This window comes from Equus quagga, chromosome 7 (assembly GCF_021613505.1).
Source record: "Equus quagga isolate Etosha38 chromosome 7, UCLA_HA_Equagga_1.0, whole genome shotgun sequence".
Classification (NCBI taxonomy): Eukaryota; Metazoa; Chordata; class Mammalia; order Perissodactyla; family Equidae; genus Equus; species Equus quagga.
In genome coordinates this window covers 2,635,282-2,648,425 of record NC_060273.1, presented here as the reverse complement: position 1 = coordinate 2,648,425, position 13,144 = coordinate 2,635,282, and the positions used below count along the sequence as shown (strand labels likewise).

The window sequence follows — 13,144 nt, the reverse complement described above, 5'->3', positions numbered from 1 at the left end:
TAGTACCATCCTCCAGCAACACCTGGGACACCAGGGTGACAAATGCTCTTCTCGGGGTCAATGGAGGGCCTTTGGGGGAGGTGAGATGGGGCCACCCTCAAGGCCACTGTCCTGGGGAGGGTGGGTGGCAGGACTGGAAATCTTGACAATGCAGGAGAGTTCTGCAGGAGACCCGAGGAGACATGTGAAGACCCCGCCATCCAGGGATCTGCTGGCCCCTCCAAGTCAGGCCTGGACAGGTCCACATACAGTGAGAGGTGGACACCGGCCCTTGTGAGCTAGGTGGCTTGGGCAGTCCTGTCACCCCGCTGAGCCTCGGTTTCCTCACTGTGAGGGGGGAGGGAAGTTCAGCCTCACAGTGCTGCACGGGGCACGACTCAAGTGCAGTGCCCTGTAAACCTGCCTGGCTGTCAGGGTTGGGGCAGAGCTGAGGAGGGCCCTCCACTCTGAAGACTCCCACCTGCTTCTCCACAGCGGGGGCTGTGGGGAGAGCAGAGGGGAGCAATCCAGGCCCCCCAGAGGTTCTCACACTTTCCTCCGCTCATAGCATTGGGGGATCTTGTGAAAATGCAAGTCTGCCTGAGCAGCTCTGAGGTGCCCCTGAGTTTGCCCTGCTGGCCTGGGAACACTGAGGCAGGGTTCTGGGACCCCAGCAGGGGGCGAGGCACAGTGGAGGCTGCCCAGTTCCCCTGATGGCTTGGCAGTGGCTCCCCAGGCACTGAGCCTCCCTGGGGCTGCTCCAGCTTGGAGTGCCTGTGCCCCCAGGACCACCCTCCACCCGTAGGAGGTCAGGGGAGAAATGCCCACGCCCAGCATCCTTGTCCTCCAGGGGGCCGATGCTGAGGTGCGTGCCCCACGGTTCTTAGAGGGCCCAAGCCGGACTGTGCCTCAGTCACCCACAACGGTAATCTCCTCGTTTGGGCAAACATCATTGGGTTTCTTCCCTCCCTGCCTCAGTTTCCCCACTCCTCACTGGGGCTTTTGATATCACCTCCCAAATAAGCTATCTGCACCCCAGTCCCAGCTCCAGGTCAGCCTTTGGGGGACAGTGGTGAGACTAGGAGCATCTCTGTGATGGGGAGCACCAGCATGAGCATGGGGGTGCTCAGGGGGTGTCCTTCACAGCACCCCCACTCATCCTCCTAGCCCCCAGGGACCCCGGCGCCACTAATGTCCTTCCATAAACTCTCTTTCTGATTGAACTGATCTGAGAGGGTTCTGCTGTTTGCAACCAAAACCTGTACAGTGCAGACAGGTGGAGAAAGATTTAGGAGTTAGGGATGGGTCCTGGGATGGACGGGACATGGGTGACCATGAGGGAGCTGTCCAGCGGGCCACTCAGGTCCACAGATGCTCTGCACGGCATCAAATTGAACATGCACATGTGTTTATTAGAAATGAGACAGAAGGGGACTGGGCCTGACCCAGCAGGCAGTCCTGCCACTGGGATGCTCACAGCCCTAGATGAATTTTCTGGCACTGTGGTAACTACTGCATCCTCACAGGCTCAGGTGCGTACAGCCAGCTGCAGGAGTGGGGCAGCCCAGAGCAGAGCGAGGGGCAGCAGCAGCTGAGTGGGGTCTGGCTTTGGTGTGCTGCGGCCCACCAGCGTCTGCATCCAGCTGAAGTACCTACTAACATTGGTGTAGATACCGGGCCGGTTGGGCCTACCACAGCCCGATCCCCCACTCACGATTCCAACCTGAATCCACAGCCCATTCTTTTGACACACCACAGGTCCACCTGAGTCACCCTGGGGAGCAGCATGAGTGAGCCAGGCCAGGGGTAGGGCAGGAGGGGCTAGTGGAGGGTGGGAGAGTGGGATGGACTGTGGGCTGGGCCGCCTGGGTGCAAATCCTATTCCTCCCCTGGAAGCAAACAAGCCCCAGTTGCTGTATCTGCAAAGGGGCCACAGTCTCCACCCGCTGGGTTTCACATGAGGAACAAAGGAGGGACAATTAAAGTAAAACAAGAAGCTTGTTTTACAGGCTGGTTAAATAAGGGATACAATTGTTTTCTCATGAATAAACTCTGAGGGTCGGTTGGTGGGGGTCATGGGGGTTGCTCTCAGGCCCAAGGTTGGGAGGGGTGGTGTTTGGTTCCAGCAAGGCCCTGGTTTGGGCAGGGGCACTCACTCTGCAGGAGTCAATGCCGCCTTCCTCAGCACCAGCACAAATCATGTCTTCGCCAACTCCCCTGAATATACTAGGCTGTCCGAACAGGTAGTTACACCTGGAATTGTTTATGATGGCGACCTCCACTTCCTGGAGATTGTAGGGAGGCAGCAGAGCTGCCAGAGGTTGAGGGTGGGAGAGAGAAAGACAACAACCTTAGCCTCTCCTCTGCCATCTGAGACAGGGAGAGGCTGAAGGGGGGGTGGACTCCCCAGGGCACCCACAGGGCCTGGGCCATTGCTCTAGCCCAGCAGCCAGCACATTGTGGGTGATGAACAATCTCACAGAAGGACCCAATGGATGGACAGGCTGTTAAGCTCCTCCCTGAGACTCAGTTTCCCTATTTGTAGAATGGAGATGACAGACCCTGCGTGAGCCAGTGGGGAGATTCCTTGGCCAAAGATGCACAGGGGGAGAGGCTGACACAGCTGAGATCATTAATGATTAATATACTGCAGTTGCCAGATCCAGGCCAAAAACTTCTCAAATTTTATGAAAGATATGAATCTACAAACTCAAGAGGCTGAACAGCTCCAAGGAAGATAAACACAAAGAGATCCACACTGAGATACCTTTTCATCAAAATATCAAGAGACAAAGACAAAGAGGGAATTTTGTAAACAGCAAGAGAGAACCTACACATCAAGTATATGGGATCTTCAACAAGATTAACAGCTGGATTCTTTTCAGACACACTGGAGGCCAGGAGGCAGTGGGATGACATATTAAAGTGCTAAAAGAATAAAACAGTTAAACAAGAATTCTATACCAGGTAAAAATATCCTTCAAAAAATAAAGGAGAGATGAAGACATTCCTAGGTAAATGAATGCTGACAGGGTTCCTCACTAGTAGATGTACCCTACAAGAAATGGAAAAGGGAGCCCTTCATGCTGAAATGAAAGGGCTCTAACCAGTAACTTAAACTCATAGGAAGGAATAAAGACCAGTAAAGGTAACGACACAGATAAATGTAAAAGCCGGTATTATTATAGTTTTGGTTTATAACTTCTATTTTCCAATATAATGTAGAAAGTAAATGCATAAAACAATAGTTATAAATCTCTGTTAATGGTCATACAATATATAAAGGTGTAAACTGTGACAATAACAACTTAAAGGGGAAGAAGAGAGCTGTATAGGAACCGAGTTTTTGTATACTATGGAAGCTAAGTTGGTACTAATTTAAAATAGATTGTTATAACTTTAAGTTGTTAATTGTAATTCCCAGGGCAACCACTATGAAAATAACTAAAAAATATGCAGAACAGGAAATGAGAAGGGAGTCAATACAGTACAGTAATAAAAATCAATTAAATACAAAAAGAGGAAATAAGAAACAAAAAGATATGACAGATACAGATATAAAAAATATGACAAGATACAGAAAACAAACAGAATAGTGGTAGAAGTAAGTCCTTCTTTATCAGTAATTCTAATGTAAATAGATTAAACACTCCAATTAAAAGGCAGAGATTGGTAGAATGGATTAAAACACAGGATCCAACTATAGGCTGTCCTCAAGATAATAATTTTAGATCCAAAGGCACACGCAGGTGGAAAGTAAAGGTTGGAAAAAGAGATTCCATGCAAACAGTGACCCAAAAAGGGCTGAGGTTGCTACACTAATGTCAGATCAAATAGACTTTCAGTTAAGGCTTGTTACAAGAGTCAAAGAAAGACATTGTATATTGATGTAAGTGTCAAATCTCTCAAGAAAATATAATAATTATAAACATCTACACACCTAACAACTGAGCCCCAAAATATATGAAGCAAAATTGACAGAAGTGGTGGGAGAAATAGATAGCTCTACAATAACAGTTGGAGACTTCAAGACCCCACTTTCAATAACGGATGGAACAACCAGAGAGAAGATCAACTAGAAAAGAGAGACCTTGAACAACACTGTAAATTAACTGGCCTAACAGACATATACAGAATAATCCACCCAACCAACAGCAGAATACACATTTCTCCCAAGTGCATGTGGATCAGGCTTCAGGATAGACAATATGTCAGGCCAAGACATAAGTTGCAGTAAATTAGAAAAGACTGAAATCATGAAAAACATATTCTCCAGCCACAATGGAATGAAGCTAGAAATCAATAATAGAAGGAAAACCTAAAAATCCACAAATATGTGGAAATTAAAGAAGTTACAAGGATAATTAGAAAATACTTTGAAATGAATGTAAATGAAAACACAACATACCAAAACTTATGGGATGCAGCAAAAGCAGTTCTCAGAAGGAAGTTTATAGCTGGAAATGCCTGTGTTAATAAAGGAGAAAAATTCTAAATCAATAACCTAACTTATACCTTAAGGAACTAGAAAAATAGCAAACTAAACCCTCAGGTAGAAGAAGAAAGGAAATAATAAAGAAAGGAATGTAAAAAATCAAACTAGGAAATAGAAAAACAATAGAGAAAATCAGCACAACCAAAAGTTGGTTCTTTGAAAGATCAACAAAATGGACAGTGAAGCGGGGACATTACTACAGTACCCTTGTGGAAATAATAAAGACTCTACGGGAATACTTTGAATACTCATATGCCAACAAATTAGACAACCTAGAGGAAATGGACAAATTCCTAGAAACACACAAACTGCCAAAACGGACTCAAGATGAAACAGAAAATCTGAACAGACCCATAATAAGTAAAGAGATTGAATCAGTAGTCAGAAACCTCTCAACAAAGAAAAACCTTGGACCAGATGGTTTCAATGGTGAATTCTACCAAACATGTGAAGAAATTAACTTCTTGAACTTTTCCAAAAAAATAGAGGACGAAAGAATATTTCCTAACTCATTCCATGAGACTAACGTTACCATGACCTCAAAGCCCAGACAAGGACACCACAAGAAAAAGAAACTACAGAGCAATATCCATTATGAATATATATGCAAAAATTCTCAACAAAATACTAGCAAACTGAATCCAGCAGCATAATGAAAGAATTGTACAGCATGACCAAGTGAGATTCATCCCATGAGTGCAAGGTGGTTCAACATAAGAAAATCAATCAATCTAACGCACTACATACCACATTAATAGAATGAAGGGGGAAACCACATGATCATCTTAACTGAGGCAAGAAAAGCATTTGGCAAAATCCAACACTCTTTCACTATAAAAACATTCAATCAACCAGGAATAGAGGAAACTTCCTCAACATGATAAAGGTCATATGTGAAAACCCCACAGCTAACATCATACTGAACGGTGAAAATCTGAACGCTTTCCCCCTAAGATCAGGAACAACACAAGGAGGCCAGTTTCTGCCACTTCTACTTAACATTTCACTGGAAGTTCTAGTCAGGAAAATCAGGGAAGGAAAAGAAATAAAACGCATGCAACTTGGAAAGGAAGAGGCAAACTATCTCTGTTCACAGATGACAGGATATATATGGAGAAAATCATAAAGAATCCACAAAAAAGGACTAGAGTTAATAAATGAGCTCAGCAAATTTGCACAACCCAAGGTCAAGACACAAAAGTCAGTTATATTTCTATCTACCACCAATGCACATTTCCGAAGGGAAATTTAAAAAGAAATTTCATTTACAATAGCATCAAAAAGAATAAAATAGGAATAAATTTAATTGAGGAGATGAAAGACTTGTACACAAAAAACTACAAAATGTTGCTGAAAGAAATTGAAGATGAACTAAATAAAGGGAACATATCCTGTGTTCATGGATTGGAGACTGAATGTTATTAAGATGGCAGTACACCCCAAAGCAATCTACAGATCCAAGGCAACCCCTATCCAAATACCAATGGCCTTTTATCAGAAATTGACAAGTTGATCCTAAAAGTCAAATGGTATATCAAGAGACCCCAAATAACCAAAATAATATTGAAAAGTAGAACAAAGTTGGAGGTCTCACACTTCCCAATTTCAAAGCATACTATAAAGCTACAGCAACCAAACAATGAGGTCCTGGCATAAGGATAAACATAGAGACAAATGGAATAGAATTGCGAGTCTAGAAATAAACCCATATATCTATGGTCAACCAATTTTTGACAAGGGTGCCCAGACAATTCAATAGAGGAGAGAACACTCAACAATGGGTGCTTGGAGAACTGGATATCCTACTGCAAGGACTGCTACCTCACAGCATCATAAAAAACCAACTCAAAATGATCAACGACATAAATGTAAGAGCTAAAGCTATAAGACTCTTCAAGAAAACATGGGAGTAAATCTTTGTGACCATGAATTTGGCAATGATTTCTTAGATATGACATCAAAAGCATAAGCAACAAAAGAAAAAGTAAATATTTGGACTTCACCAAAATTAAAACATTTTGTACATCAAAAGACACTATGAAGGGGGCTGGCCTTCTGGAGTAGTGGTTGAGTTCAGCATGCTCCACTTTGGTGGCCCATGTTCACAGGTTCAGATTCTGGGCATGGACCTACACCACTATCAGCCACGCTGTGGTAGAGCCACATACAAAATAGGGGAGGACTGGCACAGACGTTAGCTTGGGGCTAATCTTCCTCAAGCAAAAAAAGAGGAAGATTGGCAACAGATGTTAGCTCAGGATGAATCTTCCTCAGCAAAAATAAAGAAAAAGAAAAGAAAAGAAAAAAAGACTATCAAGAAAGTGAAAGTAGCCTACAGAATGGGAGAAAATATTTGCATATTTGCAAATCATATATCTGATAAGGGTCTAGTATCCAGAATATATAAAAAACTATTACAACGGAACAACAAAGACAACTCAATCTATGTATGGGTAAAGCACTTGAATAGGCATTTCTCCAAGAAGACATACAAATGGCCAACAAGCACATGGAAAGATGCTCAACATCACTAGTCATTAGAAAAATGCAAATCAAAACCACAGTGAGATACCACTTCACACCCGCTAGGATGGTCAAAATAGAAAAACTGGAAAATAACGAGTGCTGTGGAGATTGGGGAGAAATTACAACCCTCATTCATGGTTGATGGGAACGTGGAATGGTGCAGTTGCTGTGGAACACCGTCAGTTCCCCAAAAAGTTAAACAAAGAATTGCCACGTGATCCAGTAATTACACTCCTCAATATATACACAAAAGAATTAAAAAGAGGGGTTTAAACAAAAATTTGTATACTAATGTTTATAGCAGCTCTATTCACAATACTCAAAAGGTAGAAACAACACAGATGTCCATAATGAATGAACGGATAAACAAACTGTGTTATATCCATACAACGGACGTAATATTACTCAGCCATAAAAAAGAATGAAATTCTGATACATGGATGATCTTGAAAACATTTTGCTAAGTGAAAGAAGCCAAACACAAAAGGTCACATGTATGATTCCATTTACATGAAATATCCAGAATAGCTAAATCCAGAGAGATGAAAAGCAGGTTAGTGGTTGCCAAAGGCCGGAAGGAGGGGGTAATGGGAGTGACTGCTGAATGGCTATGGGATTTCCCCCGGCAGTGATGAAAATGTTTTGAAACTTGATAGAGTTGATGGTTATACATTGTGAATGTACTAAATGCCACTGAATTGTCTACTTTAAAGTGGTTAATTTAATGTTATATGAACAAAATAAAGAAAAAAAAAAGGAATGACGTATAGACACACAGACTACAACATGGATACACCTTGAAAACATTATCCTAAGTGAGAGAAGCCAGGCACAGAAGAGCACATTGTGTGTGATATGAAGAGTCCAGAATAAGTAAATCCATAGAGGCAGAAAACAGATTAGTGGTTGCCAGGAGCTACGGCCCTAGGACAATGAGGAATTGAGAGCAACAGCTAGTAAGTATGGGATTTCATTTTGAGAGGATGAAAATGCTGCGGTTAGACAGCGGTGATGGTTGCACAACTCTATGAATACACTAAAACCCACTGAGTTGTATACATTAAAAGAGAGAATTTTATGGTTTGTGAATTAAATCTTAATTAAAAACCAAAAACAATGCCAGAGGCCTTTCTTACAAGGACCCGCCCTCCCCAAACTCCCACACCCCTGCAGGCTGGCGGGTGCAGGCTGAGCCAAGCTGGCCCCCCTCTCCACCCTGGCTTCCGGCTCACAGTCTCTGGAAGGGAGAGGAACTCGGTGGGGTACAGAGGTGCTGCCCTCTCAGGGGGAGCAGAAGGAAGCAGGAGAGGAGAGAATGCTGAGCAGGCCAAACGCGGGCCCAGCTGTACAGGGACCAAGGTGGGGGCTGCTGTGGCCCAGCCGGTGATAGAGCACAATATGCCCTTTCCCCACCCATTTGTCCCCAGCCTCGGTGAGACTGCCGGGGCTGCTGCTGGGGCTCATGCGGGATACCGTCAACAGGTCTTCTTACAGGCCAAAGCGTCCAGGGGAGAAAGGGTGAGAGCCCACAGAGGCCACCACCAAAGTCCCAGACCCTGGGGGTGGGAGGGGAGGGGTGCCTCCCTCTGCCTCTCATCTGGCCAGTCACTCAACCAGCCCCTCTCCTCCCCAGCCCACCTAAGGAAAGAAGGAGCAGATGCACGGGTGCCAAAGTGGGACACTCAGCAGGGTGGAGTCAGAACAGCTTCCGAGGTGGCTGTCAGCCCAGGCCAGGCTCTGTGCCCAGCACTTACCCGGCTCAGCTCATTCCTCCCACCCCTGGGACACCTCCACGGGGGGTGGGATGAGGAAGGGGAAGGCTGGTGGTGTCATTTGGGGAGAAGAGAAGACAAGAGAGAAAAGAAAAGAACACGACACACCAATGTGCACGGGAACGTTCTGGAAGAAAGTTCTGGAAGAACCTGAACCGGGTCCTTCCAGGGGCACTAACGGGAACTCGTGTGGATGTAACTGACTGGGACTAGGTCTGGGGCTCAGGAGAACAGAAGGGCCGGGGGGTCGCGCACGTCCTGGTGGAGCCTCAGCCTCCACCCACCCCCAGACTCACTTTACAAAGCAGTGCGCGGCCGAGAGCACCCAGCGGTGGTTGAGCAGGGTCCCTCCGCAGTGGTGGCCTTTAGGCAGGCGCAGGCTGCCCATCCACGGCCAGCGCCCGTGCACCGATTCTTGTCCGCCCATCACGAGCGAGTGGATGGTCTGTCGGCCACAGGGCCCTGGGATGGACAGTCGGACACGTGGCTGAGCTGCAGGAGGCAGGCTCACCCTCGTGCCCTCGCCCACTGGGGTGCGCGAAGGGAAGGGGCTCTCCGGGAAACCGCACGCGTGCTGGGGTCGTCAGCCCACGGAGAAGGGGACGCTGGGAGCCCTCCCCACGTGGTCCGCAGGTGCCCGCCCCTTTCCCCCACGGTCCCATCAGTTACATGTGAGCAACGACGAGTTCTCGAAACCTGGAGTCGGGGAGAGAAAAAGATGAGGCGCCCTTTGCGCTCCGGCCCAGGTGCCTTACGCAGGGAAGCGCGCGTCCTGGGCGCCTTACCTGGAAACAGCACGTCCTGATCCTGCAACCCTGAGGGGAGACGAGAAGGTCAGCTGCCCTGGGTGTCCACGCGCCCCATCCTCCCCCATCACCCCTGGGTCGGCCGGCAGCTCCCGCCTGAGCTCACCCCGCTTCCCGAGTTCGACTCCCACCAACAGCTGCGTCAGCAGCAGCGCCCCGACCCGGACGTCCATGGCCTCCTCTCGGGCAGCCGCTTGGCACCCCGTCTGCTTCCGCCTGCTCCAGGGCCCGGCGGGGCGCCCCCTAGGGGAGAAAGAGCGACAGGAACCTTGGCCCCCACCGTCTGCCCCCTTGACCTCTCCGGGTGAGAGAGCTGTTTGGGAACATGATACCTCACAGTGCCCCAGCTTTGAGCTCGTGCTGGGGCTGGGTCCCCCAACCACGCCCCTTGACGTGGCCCGGGAAGCAGCGCGCCCCCACAATCCCTTTCTTGTCTGCAACCCTGGGGTTCTGGCTGCCTCCTTTTCTACCCACTCCTTCCTCCAAGAAGGCTCAAGGACGTGGCCCACAGCCAGGCCTTCCAAAGGTACGATAACGAGTCCTTGAGTGCCCACTGGAGGCCTAGCACTGTGTCACCTGCTGTTAAAATTGATGATCCTTGGGGCCGCCCCGTGGCCCAGTGGTTAAGTTCCAGCGCTCCGCTTCGGTAGCCCGGGGTTTCCCGGTTGGGATCTTGGGCGCGGACATGGCACGGCTCATCAGGTTACGCTGAGGCAGCGTCCCACATAGCGCAACCAGGGGCACTCACAACCAGAATCCACAACTATGTACTGGGGCGCTTTGGGGAGAATAAAAAAAAAAAAAGATTGGCAACAGTTGTTAGCTCAGGTGCCAATCTTTAAAAAAAAAAAAGTGATGATCCTTTAGGACCCACAGAGTAAAAGCTGGCCTGATTTTGACCACTTGGGCGGCTCTTAGCTTCCTTGTCTGCTTGCAGCCTGGCAACAGGCCCCACCAACTCCATAGAGCCTACAGGCAGCTGTCCTTTCTTGTGAGTGATGTTGCAGGGCACCAAAGTCACCAAGCTGCTCTTCAGTCATAGATGTGAATGGACAATTGAGTCAGGGTCCACGAGACCACCCGAAGTCAGTGATTCACTAGAAGGACTCAGAACTCGGCAGAGCTGTTATCCTCGTGGCTATGATTCATCACAGTGAATGGATACAGGTAACATCAGCAAATGCAAAATGTGTAAAGGACAGAAGGCAGGAGAGACCAGGTGCAGGCTCCCAGCGGTCCCCTCCCAGTGGAGTCAGACGGACAGCACTTAATTCTCCCAGCAATGCTGTGTGGCAACATGTGTGCGGTATGGCCAGCCAGGGCAGCTCCCCTGAGCCTTGGTGTCTGGAGTTTTTATTGGGGTTCCATCATGTGGCTGACCTTAGTTCTCAGACTCCAGCCCCTCCAGTGGTCCAGCAGAAACAGGGTGGCTCAAGGCCCCGTCATGAGTCACACTGTTCACATCAGCTCTCCGGCATGGCCCAAGGGCCCAGGTTTACAGAGACACTCTTTTCAGGTAGGACAGTCCGAGGGCTCAGAGGTTATTTCCTAGGAGCCGGTCATGGGCTAGTCCTTTATTTGGATCCTGCAGGGTCTGGACATCCTAGGCCTGAGCAGCCAAGGATGAAGAAATGTTCGAGGAAAACCCACACACGCACCAGAAGGATTTATTTGGATAAACTGAACTGACTCCATAGAAAACTGAGATAATACACAGAGCAGCAGACAACTTGGAAAATTCTAACTGGCTTCCTCGGATCCTAGTGTCCTGAGAGGTGTTGACAGCATTAGACAGGAATTATGTGGGAAAAGAGCACTCAGAGAACACGAATGAGTGTTTGGAAATTTATAATATTGCTGAAGGAAAACATTTTAGCCAAAGAGCTGCATAGTATGGACACAGCTAAAGAATGAATTGGCAAACTCGAAGACAAAGTAGAGAAACACATTCAGAGCTTGGAGCAGAAATTTAAAAAGGGCAGATGACATGAGAGAAAAATGTAAAGACATGGAGGGTTAGACAGGATTGGTTCTATGCTTGTCATCGTTTGAGCGAGGTGACAGGTGTAGGGTGTTTTTTTGTAGTCGTCTACATCTATGTATATTTAAATTTTTACATAATAAGTGTTTTTAGTAAAATAAAATAAAGGGTTGAGAAAAGATGACGAGCAGGCCAGGCTCTAGACTGTTAGGAAGATAGGTCCATCCTTGGCGTTGATTCCATATTCTCCAGGCATCTGTCCACAGCAGTGGGAACTGTCCTGGACCGTAAAAGTCTAAAGATGAAGACGTGTCTCCCCAACTTGTTTTTTCTCTTATGCTTTTTTGGTGAGGAAGATTGGCCCTGAGCTAACATCTGTTGCCAATCTTCCTCTTTTTTTTTTTCTCCCCAAAGCCCAGTACATAGTTACATCCTCCTAGCTGTAAGTCCTTCTAGTTCCTCTAAGTGGGGCGCCACCACAGCATGGCCTGACAAGCCGTGTGTAGGTCTGCACCCAGTATCCGAACTGGGGAACCCTGGGCCACCCAAGTGGAGTATGCAAACTTAAACACTATGCCGTGGGGCTGGCCCCTCCCCCACTTTGTATATTCCTAACATAGCAGCAGAAACAGGAGCATAATGAATACACTTGGAAAAAGAGGACTGTGAAATCTGGTTGCATTTCCGGGTCAGGTGCTTTGCTGGGCGTCCCAGTCCGTTTGGGCTGCTCTAACAAAATGCCGTGAAGAGAGTAGCTTATAAACAATGAACACTTATTTCTCACAGTTCCTGGGCTGCAGGTCTGAGTTCCAGGTGCCGGCAGGTTCAGTGTCTGGTGAGGGCCAGCTTCCTGGGTCATAGCTGTTGCTTCTCACTGTGTCCTCACATGGCAGAAGAGGCAGGACAGGTGTCCCAGTCTCTTTTATAAGGGCACTTAATCTCATTCTTGAGGGCTCCACCCTCGTGACCTAATCGCTTCCCAAAGGCCCTGCCTCTGAGCACTGTCACTCTGGGGGTTAGGATTTCAGTGTATGAATTTGGAGGGGACACTGACATTCAGACCACAGCACCGGGGCTGTGCGTATTTGACTTCCTCAGTATCACATGCAGCAGGTGACCAGCTCCCTGTGAGCACAGAAAGGGTTATTGAATGGGTGTGAGTTTTAAGTAACACTCAGTGATGATGATAAGAACTCTTGTGATGTCTCCAAATCGGATTTACTGTGAAATGTGCCAGCTCTTACATAATTCTGATAATCCAGGAATTCTCAATCACAATCTCAAGCAGGCAGGATGTGCCTTTATCCTCACAGGGTATCATTGAATCATCGAACTTCTGTTTCTTTCGCAATTACAAAAATTGATACTACTGTTAATGGAATCACGGTCATGTGCCACGTAATGACGTTTCGGTCAATGACAGACTGCATAGATGACATTGGTCCCATAAGATTAGTACCATAGAGCCTAGGTGTGCAGTAGGTGTACCATTTAGGTTTGTGTAAGTTCACGCTACGATGTTTGCACAACAACAAGATTGCCTAACAATGCATTTCTCAGAACGCATCCCTGTCATGAAGTGATA

General features: G+C 47.3%; 1 protein-coding gene across 1 annotated transcript; it reads right to left on the bottom strand.

Annotated features, from left to right (window-relative positions):
* Nucleotides 1-1,507: 1,507 nt before the first annotated feature.
* On the bottom strand, nucleotides 1,508-9,751 carry LOC124241951 (serine protease 41-like). Its single transcript, XM_046666348.1, has 6 exons — nucleotides 9,685-9,751; nucleotides 9,469-9,587; nucleotides 9,069-9,346; nucleotides 8,414-8,487; nucleotides 2,136-2,290; nucleotides 1,508-1,753 (listed from the first exon to the last, which is right to left on the bottom strand). Exons 1-6 carry the CDS (start codon nucleotides 9,749-9,751, stop codon nucleotides 1,508-1,510), a joined length of 939 nt encoding a protein of 312 aa, XP_046522304.1.
* Nucleotides 9,752-13,144: the final 3,393 nt, after the last annotated feature.

Bases quoted from the DNA above. Each gene is read 5' to 3' on its own strand.
- LOC124241951 (XM_046666348.1), bottom strand. From the start codon at position 9,751: ATGGACGTCCGGGTCGGGGCGCTGCTGCTGACGCAGCTGTTGGTGGGA. The intron at 9,347-9,468 runs GTTTCGAGAACT...TGACGACCCCAG, and splicing joins TTTTCTCTCCCCGACTCCAG to CACGCGTGCGGTTTCCCGGA. The intron at 2,291-8,413 runs GTGGGGAAAGGG...AACCTCTGGCAG, and splicing joins CCGAGGCTGGGGACAAATGG to CTCTGCTGCCTCCCTACAAT.